The sequence below is a fragment of the Papaver somniferum genome, chromosome 7, assembly GCF_003573695.1.
Source record: "Papaver somniferum cultivar HN1 chromosome 7, ASM357369v1, whole genome shotgun sequence".
NCBI classification, from domain to species: Eukaryota; Viridiplantae; Streptophyta; class Magnoliopsida; order Ranunculales; family Papaveraceae; genus Papaver; species Papaver somniferum.
The window spans coordinates 149,947,627-149,965,127 of NC_039364.1; the positions used below are offsets into that span (position 1 = coordinate 149,947,627).

The 17,501-nt window shown below is 36.8% G+C and overlaps 1 protein-coding gene across 2 annotated transcripts; it reads right to left on the minus strand.

Annotated features, from left to right (window-relative positions):
* Nucleotides 1-4,309: 4,309 nt before the first annotated feature.
* On the minus strand, nucleotides 4,310-5,923 carry LOC113293067. Of its 2 annotated transcripts, none has more exons than XM_026541833.1 (4): nucleotides 5,737-5,923; nucleotides 5,459-5,641; nucleotides 5,138-5,368; nucleotides 4,310-4,921 (listed from the first exon to the last, which is right to left on the minus strand). In XM_026541833.1, the coding sequence occupies exons 1-4, from the start codon at nucleotides 5,737-5,739 to the stop codon at nucleotides 4,916-4,918; spliced, it is 423 nt and encodes a 140-aa protein (XP_026397618.1). In that variant the 5' UTR covers nucleotides 5,740-5,923; the 3' UTR covers nucleotides 4,310-4,915. The 2 variants fall into 2 exon arrangements, with proteins under 2 accessions (XP_026397618.1, XP_026397617.1); XM_026541832.1 differs by having other exon boundaries at nucleotides 4,311-4,928.
* Between the last annotated feature and the right edge of the window lie 11,578 nt (nucleotides 5,924-17,501).

A 17,501-nucleotide genomic window follows, 5' to 3' on the forward strand; every position in this document is an offset into this window, starting at 1 on the left:
CAACGTTCAAATTTTGTTTCCAAGATGGAACAAAGATTAAAAGTCACAAAATCTCTATATGTACCGAGAGCCAATCACCTTGTTAAATTCCAAAGAGACCTATGCAAGTGGATATCATATGGAAACTCACAAAGATGAGAATGTAATTGATTGCATATTTTATAGTTTATAATATATTTGGAAGGAAATATATCTTAGAGAAACTAATGAGTCAATCTAGTGAAATGTAAATCACTATAGTATTTGGATTATTGAATCCATTTTGACTTCGACGATGAAATATTGGGAATTGACTCATACAGACTTTGGCATAACCATAAAGGCACTTTGGTTGTGACATGATGTTTCGTTTTGTAAGGACTCATACGTACATCACTGTTTTGAGTGGACGAGACAACGGGAGAAACATTGACAGAATGCGAAGTAACAACATATCTCTCAATAAGTGTTCTCTAAAGAACTAGATGCACAGCCCCCCTTCCCGTTATGCTTTTAAGTAAGAGAGCATATCACTCATTTCACAAAGCCTTCAGTAAAATAGGACCGAGACCATCCTAAGATGTAAATGGTAAACAATCCATATTACAAAGAAAACGAGGTGATATTTAGAAAAATATCCATGCAGAATGCGGACCATTAAAGTGACTTATGGCTCTCGTGGATTTTTTGACATTTTGGACTAGTTATAGTTCCCAAGTAATGTTGCGTTTGAAAAACTACTAGCACACATTATACATGTAAGGACTCACCACCTCTTGTAAATGCTAGAGATTATACATCAAAAGGACTTGATGGTTATTGCATGTTTAATAGGATCAATGTAGAGCATCCTATACCCTATGGTCTCGCAAATGCTATCATCAAAGGTTACATATGGTGTCTAAGGCATGGTTATGCGTACAAACCTACCTTTAACTACTTGGGGAATATGCAATATTACGCACATCTTCACTTATTCATTTTAAACCCACAATTGGTCAATCATTCTTTCCGTACCAGCTGGTAAATGGATATAAGCCTGACATTTTGTGTTCTTACGCATTTTTGGTTGCACTATATATGTGCCCTTATGACTCCATATTGTACTATGATAGGTTATCAAAATGATTAAGTGATTATGTACGACAAGGATTTCCAACAATTATCTGCATTTTAAAATCTTTTGCAGGAGATCTCTTGCCGCTAGATTTGCGGGTTATCACTTTAATGAGACAGTTTTCCCCGTCGTTAGGGGGAGATAAGAAAAAGTATTTTCTAAGGGAACGATAAGAATTGTCGTGGTATGTTCCCACTGTGTCTCATATTTATTTTTGTACTCCACAAATGTAAATGTGAAGTGAAAGAATAATCAATTTTCAAAATGTACATTGATGTCGCTAAAGTGATGAGATCATACATACCAGCTTCAAACCTACCTGCAAGGTTACAAATCCTCAATAAGGGATATACATTATAGACTAAGATGTTGCAACTACACTTAGTGTAAGTGTGGTTGAGGTTGTGGATCCATAAAGGAAGTTGGAGAGACCACTTGGTTCGATCAATACTCACCTAGAAAGGAAGTAGGTGAGGAAGGCACAACTTACTTATATCATCAGAAATCATCTCATAATATTGTCTCTGAATATGTCCATGAATCAAACTGGAGGACGCTCCTAAGTTTAATGATTCCAGAGAACAATGACATCCCAAGTGGATTATGAGAATGCGCACGAGTCAATGGAAAGATCATGCGAGCATATTGATGATTAAATTCATACACACTTGCTTAAGGAAATAAAGCAAGATGATATCGAACCGTGCTCCTTGTTTCTTAATGTCAACAAACAACATATTTTGCCTATGCAATCCAGGTAGAACTTGGTTCTTTGAAAAATATACAGGTATTTGGTGTGGTAGTGCTAAACAACCAAGTGTAAAGCCTATTGGACATACATGATTAATTTGTCATAAAGCATAATGAGAAGAAAGAAGTTTTAAAGTATAAACACTCACCTTGTAGCGCGAGGTTTCTCACAAAGCCCTGAAATTGTTTTGTAATGAACTTCATAGTGTTCGGCTACTCAGTTAGCTTGGTAATTTCGAAAGGACTTGAAATGCACCATATGTATGTGCTTGTTACGTATATCTGAAAGAATCAAGAGATAGAAGATATTTACAAAATTACTTGGTAGCCTTTTGTTACCCAAATCAAGTGACTCTAAACCACATAATGTGTTTACAGTTAGATAGAACGCTCACCTATAGACAGAAGCAATCAGGCGGATGTGGTATACCCGTCTAAGTGGCTATTTGATTTGGATGGGATAGACAAGTAAGTTATTTTTCCTTGCGTATTCACAAGAAAGTTCCTGATTTGGAATTGTAGATACATATGTGAATGGTACAGACATGATGGGTACTCTTGATGTAATAAAAGACCTTAAAAGCTATTTGAAATCCGAATTTGAGATTAAAAATCTGGGAAAATCTCGACCGAATACTGAGCTTGTGGTATATCATTCCACCAGTTTGCATATGTCTAAAGTTGTCAGACAATTTAATAAAGACATGCATCCTGATAGCACTCCCATGATTAGTCGAGGTTCAAATGTAAGTAATTGACCATTTCACCTAAAGGAAGATGACGAAGATGTGTTGGGAATGAAATTCCCATATCTAAGTACAATATACGCATTGTTGTACTTAGTATAGTAATATACTCGATTAAATTTTACATCCTCATAGAACTTGTTAGATAAATATAGCTCAGCGCCAACGCATCGTCATTGGAATGGTACAATGAATGTAATCATGTACTTAAAAGTAACCATTTTACATGAGTTTGTTTTATCCCAGCAAAGCCATAAAAATAAATGCTAAAGGAACTGCAATCCAAAGGTTGTTGATTATGAAGGAACAACAATCTCTTCTCCAACGAAAGTAATTAGGGGGAAACATGGTAGACTATTTTCTAAGTCATTACCGATATTCAGTTCCAAAAAGTACATGACTAAAGAAACTGTCTGGAACAACTCTGAAAATAATCAGGGGGAGATGCCGACATCAGGGGGAGGATCCAAGGATATGATGTCGACATATTTTACTTCGAAACTGAAGATGTGTTGTACTCTTTTTCCCTTCGATCGAGAATAGTTTTTCCCAAAGGGTTTTGTTAATCGACAAGGTGTTTAGCGAGACAACGCTAAAAACATCAAGTATGTTGAACGTTGAAGACATAGAGATCGCGTTGATATTACTGAAAATATCTGAATCAAAGAAATGAAACGCGATATTCTCTTAAGCAACGTAACTTCCAGAATCAACAACATGGTCTTATAAACATTCAAGTCACCAAAGTAAAGTGTGATAAACTCCTTTTGAATGCATTAGACTAATGAAAATTATCTAACATCAGGGAGAGTATCTAATGGTGTGTTGAACTATTTTCCTTCACCGAGGTTGCTTTTTCCCACAGGATTTTGTTACTCGGAAAGGTTTTTAATGAGGCAACATATTTGAGTCCATATATGTACTAAGTTTGCTTAATATTGTACTCTTTTTCTTTAGTTCAGGTTTTGTCCCTTTGGGTTTTCCTGACGAAGTTTGAACGAGGCAATTAACTTAGACTCGTCGATATTTGAAAATCATATTGCATGTGATGAACTACATGTAAAATACGTGAAAACATGTGAAGAGTTTTACCAAGGTTTTATCCCATTGGGTTTTTCCTTGTCAAAGTTTTAATGAGGCGATTGATTTCGGCACAAGTCATCGAGAAGAGGACGACATTTGAAGACCTACATGTGAAGCACTATACGTGAAGCAATACAAACAGGTTCTACTGGACCACACAAGGGGGAGTGTTGTAGGGCCTACGACCCATGGGTGTGCTTCCCAACTAGAAGCATAGGGGTTCCTCTTTACATGTATATAAATGATACTCTACCTATGTAATAGGCTAATCAATAGAAATCCCTCTCTTCTCTGCCTCTTCCTTTTTCCCCTATTATTCTACTACAACAAAAAATAAATTATTCACATGTTACTCCAACATTTTATATCTAGTAGCATCTCACCCAACCATTTGACACATGGTATACTACTACTCTCACACTCTGAGTGACACTTTTTTTCAAATGGTAATGATACATTAATCGAGAAATAATCCCGAAACAAATCTCAATTTTAGACAAATAAAATCATGTTCACACCTTTATATTCTCGATGCTAGAATAGCATCCCAAGCATCATTGGATTTCTAATTGGGAGAAATAATCACGAAATAAAATGCGCAAATTACTCTGGAGATGTCACATCTGAACCCATCATAATACCTGGTATATCTAACTTCACATTATTGCGGTTTTTTCATTAATGTTATAGGATTGAATTATTACACAATTTTACACCTTGCACCTTGATCAATCAATTTCTATGATTGACAATTCAACGTTAGTTCATTTTAACTAATGAATTTACTTCATCTACACAATAGTGTTGTTTAAAGAAGGGCACCCAATCCTTACTTTAAGGGAAGGAAAGGTAAGGTAAAAAGAAAATGGAATGGGGATGAATTGATGAGTTAGAAGAATATTAGCTATATACACTCTAGCTAAGGGTTCCATTATTTAGGGCCCAAAGGGTGCTCTATGGGGAATACCTTTTCTTCTACTGATTCTCGAAGATGGGTGATGAGGAGGAGGCTGCGGAGGTGGCGTGGGAGGTGATGGGTACATATCGTATTGTATTCCTTCACGCAATTCCTGAGTTTGTTTATAATTATGATCACGATCGCGATGTTGTTGTCGTTGTTGTTGTTGACGACTGTGATTTCTTGATATTTTCATCATCTTTGATATCATTCCTTGATTCTTACATCCTATCAAATCATCATCTTGATCATTATTGGTAAAGTTGGCATACCCATTTCTTTTTATTCCTACAAGCTTAAGTTTCAAAAAGTAACACAAATAAATGATAAATCAATTCTTAAGTAACCCCGTTAATTTCCCAACTATATAGTGGGTGACTAAGATGTTAATCATATTCATCATAGTCGTCATGCATAAATTTATTCGAAAATGATGAATTCAATGATCAATCGACAATGCAGATGGAATTGTGAATGTAAGAACTAAAATTGATTATTACCTACCTTACAACCGAGAGAGCAGAATGGAAAAGGATCGAGAAGACTCCGACAACAAATTTCACAAATATGAGAAACACCTTTAGTACTGGTACCGGAAGCAGCTTTCGGCTGTGGTCGTTCATTCAAGAACAAAACTCTAGCACCATTTATCACATAAGTTTGTACACCATTAACGTCCAACACCATTTGAACTTCTGACACTCTCACTACATCATGATACGACGATCTTCTTATCTGTCATTAATCATCACATTTTCATTACTGCTCACTAATACATATAGTACCAAAATTCGATTAAATTTTCAAAATTTGGGGGGAACTTACTTGGATAACACGATGATCTTTGTGCCTAGAGGATCGACAATAGAAGCAAAAAGAATCGCCATTGCAATCTAAACAATACATATTACATTCGCTTCTGGCTGAATCGCTATGCATCTTACACACTGTAAAGAAATTTGTTGACAACAACTTTTCCAGCCATGGTGGTACCAACATCGATTCCTCCTGCATTACAAACAACACAACATTTTCATGACCCAACTGTTAAAGACAGAAAAGAAAAACCTAATTCATTTTAAAAACAACAACTTCTACTGTACCATTAGTTGGATGAATGCCTCAAGGTTTTCCACTGAAGAACAATGTTTGATTTTTGTTTAGATTGATGAGAAGAAAATGTGAAGATTAGGTTTTGGGGAGAAGAGAGGAAAGGGAGTGGGAGAATGAGAGAAAGAAAGAGAGAGATATGCTTAGCCGACTTGAAACTTAAAAATCAACAACACAACAACAATGCTGCCTTGAACAAGAGACAAGTATAAACAAATGTCATCGATCTCTTTTAACCATCCGACGGCTATACCGATTTGTGGTGGCTCAGTTCTTTGCTGAGCCGTTAGATTATTAAGTAAGAACACAAAAGTTAAGAGAAAGAGATGTTTTTGGCTCTCACGCTACTTGAAGTCTTGGACTCTTCTTTGCGTCTCTTCACCATCTAAAGATCCCAGTCCCACCACCGTGTTGTTGTTTTTTTTAATTCTTCATTCATCTTCATTTGTGTATTTATCCTAGCTATGTGCTATTTGTATTTAACAGCATAAGAAAAACCTGTGATTGCAAATATGGCCTGCGCGCATTTCGAAATGCCTACGAGGCGTCCAGACATGAGATTGAGACAAAGACACCCACTGAGAATGGTCGCGGATGTTGCTCCTTAACCCTGAACTTAAGTAGAAGTATGTAAATGTGTCTCAGCAGATTCGCTTGCATAATGTATCCATTCAATTGCATATGAAGTTTCTTATTAAATTGGGACAGATCCTAGTTCATTAAGGGGGGTCTATCACGGGCAGGAGTTTTTACGAATAAAATCTTAAGGCAGCATGGCATGTCGGAACAGTTCAGTGCTAAAAGAATCTCTAAACTCTGAATAATAATTACTACCTTTTTCAATCATTATTCATTAATTAAGTAAATAATTAAAGTGATTGACTGATTATCATTAACCATACACCTCAGCTAAATCTCCAAACAAACTTGTCTGTTCAATTTGACCTCCTTATATCTTAGCCGTTTATCAGAAGCTCAATTTGGTAGATTCGAATCCAGAGGAGCATCTGACGGTGGAGAGGGTAATCATAACGTAGTGGTGAGCGCATAATAATGAGCTTACATCGGTGGTGGTATCCAGCTCCTCCAGCTTTATACAAGCATGGATTATCTTATCTGTCACAGTCACTCTCCAACTAATATAATCTGGACCAATGATTCCTTCAGACCATAAACACGTGTGGTTGAGCTATGACATCAATTATTGGTGACCTAAAAACTGTTTTATCCAGCAACTTAGAGCGACTGCAATGGTACGACTAAACTCAAAGATCAAAGACCAAAAAAAAAGACCAAATATGAGTTTAATCTGTACTGTGACGTTATGGGGAGAAGACCAAATTTGGTCGCGCGTAAAATTAATCACCGCACGAAAACGGGCGTAAATTTGGTGTACGCTTGAATGGGGCGTAAAATTGGTTTAGCCCGAAATTTGAATGGGGCGGATGGTTTGGTGTCCGCCTGATGAGTAAGTGAACGGGCGGATGGTTGGGTGTCCGCCTGATGAATTTCATTTTGAATGGGGCGGATGGTTTGGTGTCCGCCTGACGAAATGTGAACGGACGGATGATTGGGTGTCCGCCTGATGAATTTCATTTTGAATGGGGCGGATGGTTTGGTGCCCGCCTGATGAGTAAGTGAACGGGCGGATGGTTGGGTGTCCGCCCAGCAACAAGCGTACTTTAAATTTACGCCCGACTATATTAGGATTTGGTATTTGATCGCGACCAAATATGATCTGGGATTTGATCTTTGGCTGGGATTTAATCTTTACTCCGTCCCACTGCGTTACGATCTCATCCCAAATTTTTGGTTATACTCGCCCACTGTGGATGCTCTTATACCCACAATTCTTTCTTTTTTATCAAAAAGGTGACGATGATGATGATGGCAGCTTAACCCACTCACGCCAAAGCAAATCATCATGCTTGAATTTTGGGATTATGTAACCGTCCTCCCGCATTTTTAGTTAGAAAGATTGGATGTATCACAGTCGAGTCTGAATCAATATGTGGAATATCACATTCTTCGCTCTTCAGTAATATCATGGGAAGTGCATCTCCCTGTCAGATACTAATTCTAGTGTCAGCAGCACACTGTCAGAAAGTTGTATCTGACTCGTCTAAATTCTAATCGGTATATTTTGTGTGGCCATTTCTCAAATTTTAAATGTATCTTTGTGCCGCAGGATTCATGCTTGCTAATATTCCTCGAATAGGTTCAATGTTATTAGTTGGCTCTTCTATATTTGGAATTTGTAAAATTCATACGAGTAGGTATGAATTAAAGTTGTATGAATAAGCAAGAAATATACACCACCTAATTCAGATGAATCGAACCCCATTTTAGGTAAAACATATTCATACGACCAATTGCCAACTGCATTGCTGAATGACGATGGTTTCCTAGAGCTAGAGGTACAAGTAAATTGTGCCTAAGATAGACGTACATTATATTAATACCAAAAAGTGTGAACTCTTTCTGTTTAGGATTTGTATACAATAAGAAGGTAAGGATTACTTAATTTACAGTTGTTTGGTAGCCAAACAAAGAAATTTGGAAACAGACCTTTTATGTGAGCAACAAGAAAAGCAAATCAAGATGGGAATCATACAGGGAATGGTACTGGGATAGCCTAACCTAGTCTAGACTCTAGATGTTGGCTTATAAACCCTACACTTGGTACTGTGTATCTTGCTTGTTTCTTGATATATCATAATGTAAATGTAGATGGAAGTCCTGAAGCAAGTACACCAAACGTGGAACTTTCTCAAACAATTAACATATTTCTTGTTAAAAGATGTATAATGATTTCATGTGACACCTAAGAGCAACCACAGTCATGACCAAATTTGGGGACTATACCCAAATTTGGTCCCAAATTCAGCCGCAGTGGTACTGACTAAAACCATATTTAGTCCAGTTAATTAGGGTTTGCGACCAAATGTGGTCGCCAACCCAGACTAAAATGATTAATAGTGGGACGGAAGTATAGTGGGCGTATGATTTCAGACGGAAGTATAGTGGACGCTCCACATCGGGCGTACGTATAAATAACGTATGATAATGGGGCGGATGTATATAGAGCGTTTGAGTTAGGCGTTATTATAAACACCGCCGGGCCATACGTAGATAAAACCTACGCCCCATAGCAGACGCAGTTATTAAAAACGCCTGGTTTGGACGCAGTTACTAAAAGCGCCTGGTCCGGGCGCATGTATTATGACCGTATGCGGGAGACGGACGTATTATTAACGTCTGTGTGAGACGCATGTTTTATGGGCGTATGAGTGAGACGCATGTTTTAGAGAAATTGCAATAATTAAGAAACTAGAGTTGAAGAATTAATTACCAATAGAATGGAGTTAGCAAAGATTCTAAGTCCATTAGAAGTGAGAATTTTCACATCTTCAGATGAGATTTTATCGGATTTTGTTGAGATCTGATCAAATCCAATTAATGTTGACATAGAGATTGTTTTAGTTTGCTTTTTCATGGGTGGTTCCATTTAATGAAACAAATGATGTGAAGAAGAGAAGAGGAAATTAGAGGTTCTTTTTTCTTTCCTTGTTGCTGTTTGAATAAGAGAGTGTTTGTTAACTTGTTTCTGTCTGACTGACTCCACTCCAAGCATAAGCATTCAGGCGTTGATAATAAATACGCCCCATTTCAGGCGTTGATAATAAATACGCCCCATTTCAGGCGTTGATAGTAAGTACGCCCTACCCAGACGCACCTTCTATGTCCGCCCGATTCATACACACTTTCTATCTCCGTATGTATCAGACGCACATAACTTCTCCGTCCCAGTAGACGCACTTCCCATCGCCGTCCCATGTTAGGCGTGAACTATACCTACGCCTCAATCAGGCGCACGTAATAACTCCGTTTCATTCAGACGCATATTTTAAAGAACGCTCGGTCAAGAAACGTGAGTATAAGTTCCGTCTGCACCAAGCGTTCGTATAAGTTACGCTTCACCAAATTTTGGTCGTCCCCCATTGCGCTTGAACACCCAGAATACCAAATTTTTTTGGCTTTTAGTCTGGCTTTTGGTATTTGGTCCGTCTCATGACTGTGGTTGCTCTAAACATCCCAAATAATATTCTGTAAAAGTGTCTAGCGGACGAGAGCAGGATAGGATGCTTCTAGCATTGGGATAGTAAAAGGCTGAAATGAGTCATCTGTTCTCTCACATGATATTTCTCCCGGGAATTTTTCACAAGATATATATTAATTTCCAAAATACAAATTTGTTTTATACGTATTAATTTTTAAATGATAATAATAAATTATTGAAGAACAAAAACTTGTAAATGAATAACCATGTGGTCGCTAGTTAGTAATTCAGGGTATGGGAAACGTTCAGAACGCGATACAGACGAGTATTATATGGATTCATAAAAATCAAATTCGGTTAAAAATCCGGTTAACGGTTCGTGATTCGGCAGTAACGTAGAAAGATATACGTACGTGTATAATCCGTTTTAGAGTATGCCAATTTAAGCTGTAAAAAATCATTTGTTTACATAGTTTTTCCTTAGATATTATGATTTAATAATTTACATGAACTATGCATATGATTTGTGCATTACAATCAGCAAATAACAAGTTCATCGGTGGTATCGGAATCAGATTGGTGTATGAAAGTTTTTAAAAGTCAAATATATAATAAAGAATTATAATTAGTGATGACGTGACAAAATATCGTACGGGTCGTATGATACGGTAATTCATAAACACGTTTATAATTCGTATTGGGCTGGATTTCGGGAAACTAGGTCGGGATTCCAGACGTACGGATGATAAATACGGATGGATTCGGAATTACACTCTCATGATTCGCGAACTTACTAACTAGTCTACTGATATAGTAACTTATGTACCAAAAATTAAGCTTATTTTTAATATATATTTGTACTAAAAATGTTTGTGATATGTGTATGTAGTGCCTCTGATGGGTCCCTGGTGTGTCCAAGCGTGTTCCAACAAGGGACAAACTCGTGACCATTTATCTGGTAGCCGGTTGAACATATTTGGCTCTTTTGTTATGGGACTTGATTGTTCTGATATGAGTTCTCAGGAGAGGTTCACCTGCCACAGGAGCACGACCATACTCCCAAAAGCCAAAAAAAGGTAAGTGGATGTTTATTGTTATCAGTAACACTGTTTTTGCCATTCGTCAGACCAGAGTCCTTGTTAACAGTACAAGAAAACTGGGTTTTAATATAAGAGCGGTCATCTTCTCGCCCTCAGCCAAACCCTTGTTGGCCCCGATGATTTTATCCATGAAAAAGTAAAATTTTGATTCCATCTCTATTGGAGCAAGGTCTAGAAGGCAAAGGTACTCATGGACAAGATGAAGAATATGAATTCTGAAACCGCAAACAAGATGAGACTCTGGTATGAGGAGTTTATCTTCTCCATAATCTGTAACATTGCGGACCAAAGATGGGAAAGAGTAACGTACCTAGATATTGGATGGAAGGCAGTAAGCCTCAAGTAGTTGCTTCAAAACTGGAGGCAGTAGAAGCCATTGATGTACTTGGAAGGAGAAAGTTCAACAGATTCAGAAAAAGATGGAAGATTCGGAGAGATTAGAAAAAAAATTAAGAATTTTGGAGATCCAAGAGAAATTCCTTAAAGATAGACTAAAAGTTGAAATTGAGAAATAAAAATTTTACAGAGATTTCCTTTTATGCTAAGTAAAAGATAAAGAAAGTGAAAGGGTGATAACCGGTAAAGACGGAAAATTACTCCTACTTTTCTACATGCATTAAAGACATGTATAGTGGTAACCCACTACTACAAATCAACAAATGCACGACTGAAAGTGGATAAAAAATATCGCAATAGATTACCAAACTTTTGGTATTCCAAGAAGGTGAATAGTGCACTGAAAAATTGGAAATTGTGCTAATAATTATCAGCAGAGTAAAAAAATATATTTTAAAAGAATAATTGAGCATCACAAAATTGATTAGCTTGATTACTGAGTAAAATACAACTCGCGAATAAATCATGGTACAAAGTTTCAAAAAACAACTAAGCCTTAAGGAAGTATTAAATACCCAGTTTGACATGACTAGACGAAACACTGTAAACAGAAAATCATATCTGAAGTATCTTTGAAAATATTTAACTTTTGAGGGAGAAAGAGGACATGCGTAAAACCTAGAAAAACTCGGAATCCCATAGGTAATTTAAAAGGGGATACACACAAGGAGGCACTCAGGTACACCATCTCATCTAAAGTGATTTGAAGGGGGAGTAACACCTAAAGAGACACTCAGGTGACCCATCCAAACCAACTCATGCAGGTCGGCACAGAAAGCTATGAGCTACCAAAAGGGCTAGCTAAGAGCTGCAAAAAAAAAGAACTATCAAAAGCAAAAATGAACTAGATTCTAATAAAAAAAGTCTCCAGTGACTTACTTTAATTAAACTGGGGAAAATATGTAGATGATAAAATATAGCATTGTTCGTGGGCAAAAACATTTCACTGGTCTTTTGGGTAGAAGTGATGGATGAGGCAAGTGCTCGATGAAGCAAATTATTTAAGATTTTGAACAAATGTACTGCACGGGAGTACTTTGAGTTCGAGAGAATAATCTGTAGGACTCTTTCCTAAAGCAAGATATTGGTCGTTCCATATTCAGTTCGGGTCATAAGGAAGGAGAAGCGTTAGTTTGTAGGGAGAGAAGTTGAGAATGTGTAGAGATCAATGGAGATTGATTGATGTGTGATGTGTTGAACTGCTTTTTAGATGATTTCTCTATGTAAGACGAGAGAAATATTTTGTGTGTTTTGATATGGTGATTAGATGACTGATATCTGATGAGATGAATTCAGTTCTTGCTAAGTTGGGTTAAGTTATCCATATTGTAGGTTAAGGAACCTATTTATTACAGTACATCGATCTCCTGTAAGTGGTGGCTGTTGAAGGAAGTGGAGGAATAGGGAAGTGAGAATCATGTGTAAACCAGTTCCAATTTGCGTGGGAGACTTGGTTGATCAACCATCAACTACTCAATTTACTCCTTAAACTGCCAGCACGACTTACTCGCATTTCTCATCGTGGATGTATTGCACATTGCACGTGTTGTAGGCCGCCAAACCAAAACTCTAGTGTATATCCCCCCATGTGACATGAATTGATTTCTCATGTGAAATTCTTCCCTGCAGACGTATTTTATGTGGTCAATCATTGGCCTAGTTAGACTATGAGTCTTAACTGATGGACTGAGCATAGTTAGTAATTCAAGTTTATAATGAATGAAGCATGAAGTGTTTCCTGGAACTGCATCATACTTTATGAACCATAGACATTGAGTATGATGGGTCACTGATGATTGTAGCATATCATTATGCTAGCTGAAGAAGCAAAGATAGTCGAATGACTTGGATTGATAAGCATGGGTTGGATCAATCATAAACCATTATGCAATCTTTTGAATCATTTGAAAGTAAGTCATATGAAGATGATCATATTTGAATCATCGTAGAAAGTTCATATACGATCCACATGTCATGAGTAAGTCGAATGAAAAGCATAAAGATTATAATATTAAAATATTGGTCAGACCAGGTTGGTGAACTAACTGAGTGTTGGTGATGAACCAATGAAATACTGATAGATGAATCAGTATTCATATTGCTTCTCGAATATTTATAGTTGAATCAATATTGCTTTGCAGAGCAATTTATAGTGGGGGATTTTCTCTTTCATAGGATTGGTGTTGTCATTCAAAAAGGAATTGGAGCCCAGCTTGTTGCCGGGCTTCCATCTAATTCTTGTAATTCTACTTCTTCTGAATAAATAATACAGTTTCATAAAATATTAATAAAATATTGGTAGTTGGACCGAATATTAAATTTATAAGTAAAATATTAATTTCTGGATTAATATAAAAATAATTGGTCTTTGAACCTGTTCAGAATTATGCTATGCAGAGCATTAGGTTCAAAACCCTAATTTTGATTAAGACGAATGATCTACCAATGATTGAATTGGTTCAATGGATGAGAGGGGACCGGCCATGGTGGTGATGGACCGACCATGTAGTGCCCAAGTGCATTGCAGAGCATTCACGAAAGTCAATTGCAGAGCATTTGGTGCAAGGATGAATAGTTAGTGTTTTAATCATAATTAAAGATAGTGTTCTAGTAGATGATTAGGTAGTAAAACCTAATCATGGAAGAATGACGAACGCCAAGGGGTGTCGAAACCGGTTATTGGTGGTCGTGGGACTAACTGGTGGTAAATTGATGATAACCCAAGTTGATGAAAAGAGTTCGAATCAAATATGGACGAAGGATGATTACTTAGGTGATTAATCAATGAGTGGAATAGGACCGGCCATGGACAGTGGACCAATCGGTTGTTTATGATGGAAAGGTGATGTGCGGACCATTTCTGGGTATTTTTGGTATTCTTTGATGGTACTTCGAGCATTATTTTATATTTTCATAAGAGTTTGATCTTAACTGAAACTCTTGATTTTGCTCTAAGGATGAGTAGAATTTTGATTGAAAGACCAATATTTGAAAATATTAAAACAATTTTTTATTAATATTTTTTTATGGTGGAAAGGCATGATGGTTGCGGGACTACTTGCTTTGCAAACCACATGGTCCAAGGAGCAAGATTCGATAAGATATGCAAATATACAAGAGTTTGATCCAAGGAGAGAGTCTTTGATAAAGGAAATACCAAACAATAATAAAATAATTAAAATAAGCAAAAAGATGGGGACGGGTTATGATGACCGGTCGCACTAAAACCCTTTTTCTTATATGATTTTATTTGTTTTCTCTCCCCTCTTTTCCTCTTTTGATGAGTATCACATATCCTACTTCATTCATGTTTTTAGATGCTCTTTGGAGCATTATTACTAAATACACCTGTGCCTTTCACTCGGGGCTTACTCGAGGGTGTCCCTTATGCCCAAAAGGTGAATAATTCATTACTAATTCTTGGTATTCAGCCGAGAAAGTCATGAATTGAAGTAGATGAATATTGGGGTGAATTAGTGTATTTCTTTTAGGAATTCATCCGGAAAATTTAGCACTAGAAGAAATTAGTTAAATGCTTTACACTAACAAACAACCTGTCTAGTAGCATTTAGTATACTCAATTTATCGAGATATGAGACGGCAACATCATATTTATTCTGAATATTTCTAGGAATTCATACGAATTGATTAGAACTAGATTAATGCCTTGTATTAGCAGATAACCTGTCTATAAGTGCTTTAATAAACCTCCTTGTACTAGTAGACAACCTTTCTAGAAGCGATTGATTGATTTAGACATGAGATGGCAATATCATGTTTGTTCTGAATATTATTATGAGAATGATTATAGCACCATATATCTTTCAAATGTATTTTAGACATTGAAAGGAATACCGAGTTGCTCAATATGAGATACATGGAATATTGAGAGCTCTTGAGTAAGAGGCTATGATATTGTTGTCATGTATTATTGTTTTGACGAGGTTACAGAACTGCAGTTCACTTCTCTTACGGAACGTGAAGACATAGAATCCCTTATACTCATGATGTGGTCAAAAATACATAATTCTCAATGTGATTTTACAAATCTAACCTTCTTCAAAAATCCACCATCAACATTAAGTCCCTTGCTTAGTGTGGGACAATTATGTTCCGCAGTATGCATATAAATGGTGATTTTTACTAACATAAGCAAAGTGAATGAACAAGCTTAGTTATTAGATGTTACCAGGAATTCCGATTTGATGATGCTCCAATAGTGTCGAATAATTGCTGAAGGATCAATAATTGATGTAGTAATGCTTGAAGGAGCATTGTATGGAAAGCATAAATTGGTGTTGCACCGCTTACCGACATGGTTAGAAGGGCCAACTGTGTGCAGTTGGTCCCGTTTGACTTTTATAAGGAAATTCATTTTCCTCTGACCAATTAATATGAAAGGAAGGTTTGGATCTTTCTTCATCCAGCAACAGGTTGATCATCGGGGGACCAGTTGTATATCACCAATTGCAGTGGAATTGATTTTTATATGAGTGTATGGTAGTATATATACTTTAAGGACGATCAACTTTGGTTGGTGAATCGCCTGACAATGATGACGTTGATGCATTATGTTTGTTGTCGTTTCTCTAACTCCCTAAATGGTTTGTGGAGGACCCAAATAAATTTTCATCTTGTATTATCTTTATAGCAACATGAACTTTTCATTTGATGGTCGAATGGATGCACATCCATGTGGATGAATGAGGAATTTCTTCATGATTCGTCATCAGAAAATTCAGAAATTAGGGTCTTGTTTAAAAAGCTGTAAAATCTTCATACAATGTTCGTTTTTGATGATCTACCCCAAATTTTTGATGCCCAGAAGATTTCCTATCAGCTTTTAAAGTATCTTTTTGAGTTTTAATCTCGTTTAGTGTTGACGAATCATTAAACTTCTAAGAAGATTTCAGGAATTTTTCAGCAATGATGATGTCCAATATTTGGTTCATATTTCTTAGCTCATTCATCTGATTGATGTGACTTTTATATGTTTTATAGGACATCCATACAAAGAAATTGGTATATTTCCCATCATTTAATTCTTCATCAATTGATCCTAAATTTGCGATTTTGTGCAGGACAGTGTAAAACTTCTCTAGACGAACTTGTTGAAAATAAGTCATTTTAGGTCTTTGGAAAATCTGCTTGTATATTGAATGCTTGATGAAGGACTTTGTGTCATTGGCTCACTTTTGATTTGAGATTCTTGTTTGATACATGAACCTAGTGCTTGAAGTACCATTTTTGTTTCTATGAGGTTGTAGAAACATCACTTCTGGAACCTGGTAATGGGACCATGACTAAGATTTCTCTCAAGAGGGGATGATGCAAAGATCATGTTGCAATGCATTAATTGCAGTATGTCTTTGATGATGTGCGGTTAAATCGGACTACCACAATGCACGTCGCGTTTCTAGACTGTGTGTCATGGTTAGTGAATCGTCAATCCCCAGTATTTGTTAACTCCTCTTTTCATGCTTCCTCTTTCTCGAAAAAATTTAGGTAGAATGCCCAGGTATAAAAACTTAGTGCAAAGTGGTCGAAGGTGTAGTTACCTTGATAAAGGACTTGGTGTAAAGACCTGGTGGTCATCGATCGACCGTCAAGGTGATGAATCCCGTCTAGAAATTTCTGTTTTAATGTATTATGTTCTGGAAGTTTTCGAAACCTCATAAAACATCATAATTCAGTGTTTGACCCAAATTTTTGAAGCTAAGAGACCGAGTTATCACATGAAAAAAGAATCACTCAATTTGGAGTTTTTTAGGTCGGTCAACGAAGCATACACATTTGTAATCTGTAATCCCGTGCAATTTTTTTAGATTCCACATACTTGACCATAAAGGCCATACATTTCAGCTCGTATGCCCGATTGCAGTGCCCTTTTGATATGTTATAGGAGACACATAGATGAACATCTTTAGTTAAGGAAGTATTGTCTAACTCTTCACCCATTGGTATGTTTTTTAAACCCGTGGCCTGAAGTGTGTTGCATCCCATTTGTAGAGGTTGTAAAAAAACATATTTAGAAGACTTGGACTTGTGCCCATTTGATGTGGAATCTTTAAGACGAGTTTATATTAACATATTTCCATGTTTATGCATCTTGACATGAATCCTTTGTGCTTGGAACAGTGTGATCCATTGAGTAACATTTCCAAGTAGAGCCTGCAGAGAATGGACAATTGATGAAGATGGT

Coding starts and splice junctions, on each gene's coding strand:
- LOC113293067 (XM_026541832.1), bottom strand. Junction 5,369..5,458: donor AAGATCATCGTGTTATCCAA/GTAAGTTCCCCC, acceptor GATTAATGACAG/ATAAGAAGATCGTCGTATCA. Junction 4,929..5,137: donor TCTGCTCTCTCGGTTGTAAG/GTAGGTAATAAT, acceptor TTGAAACTTAAG/CTTGTAGGAATAAAAAGAAA.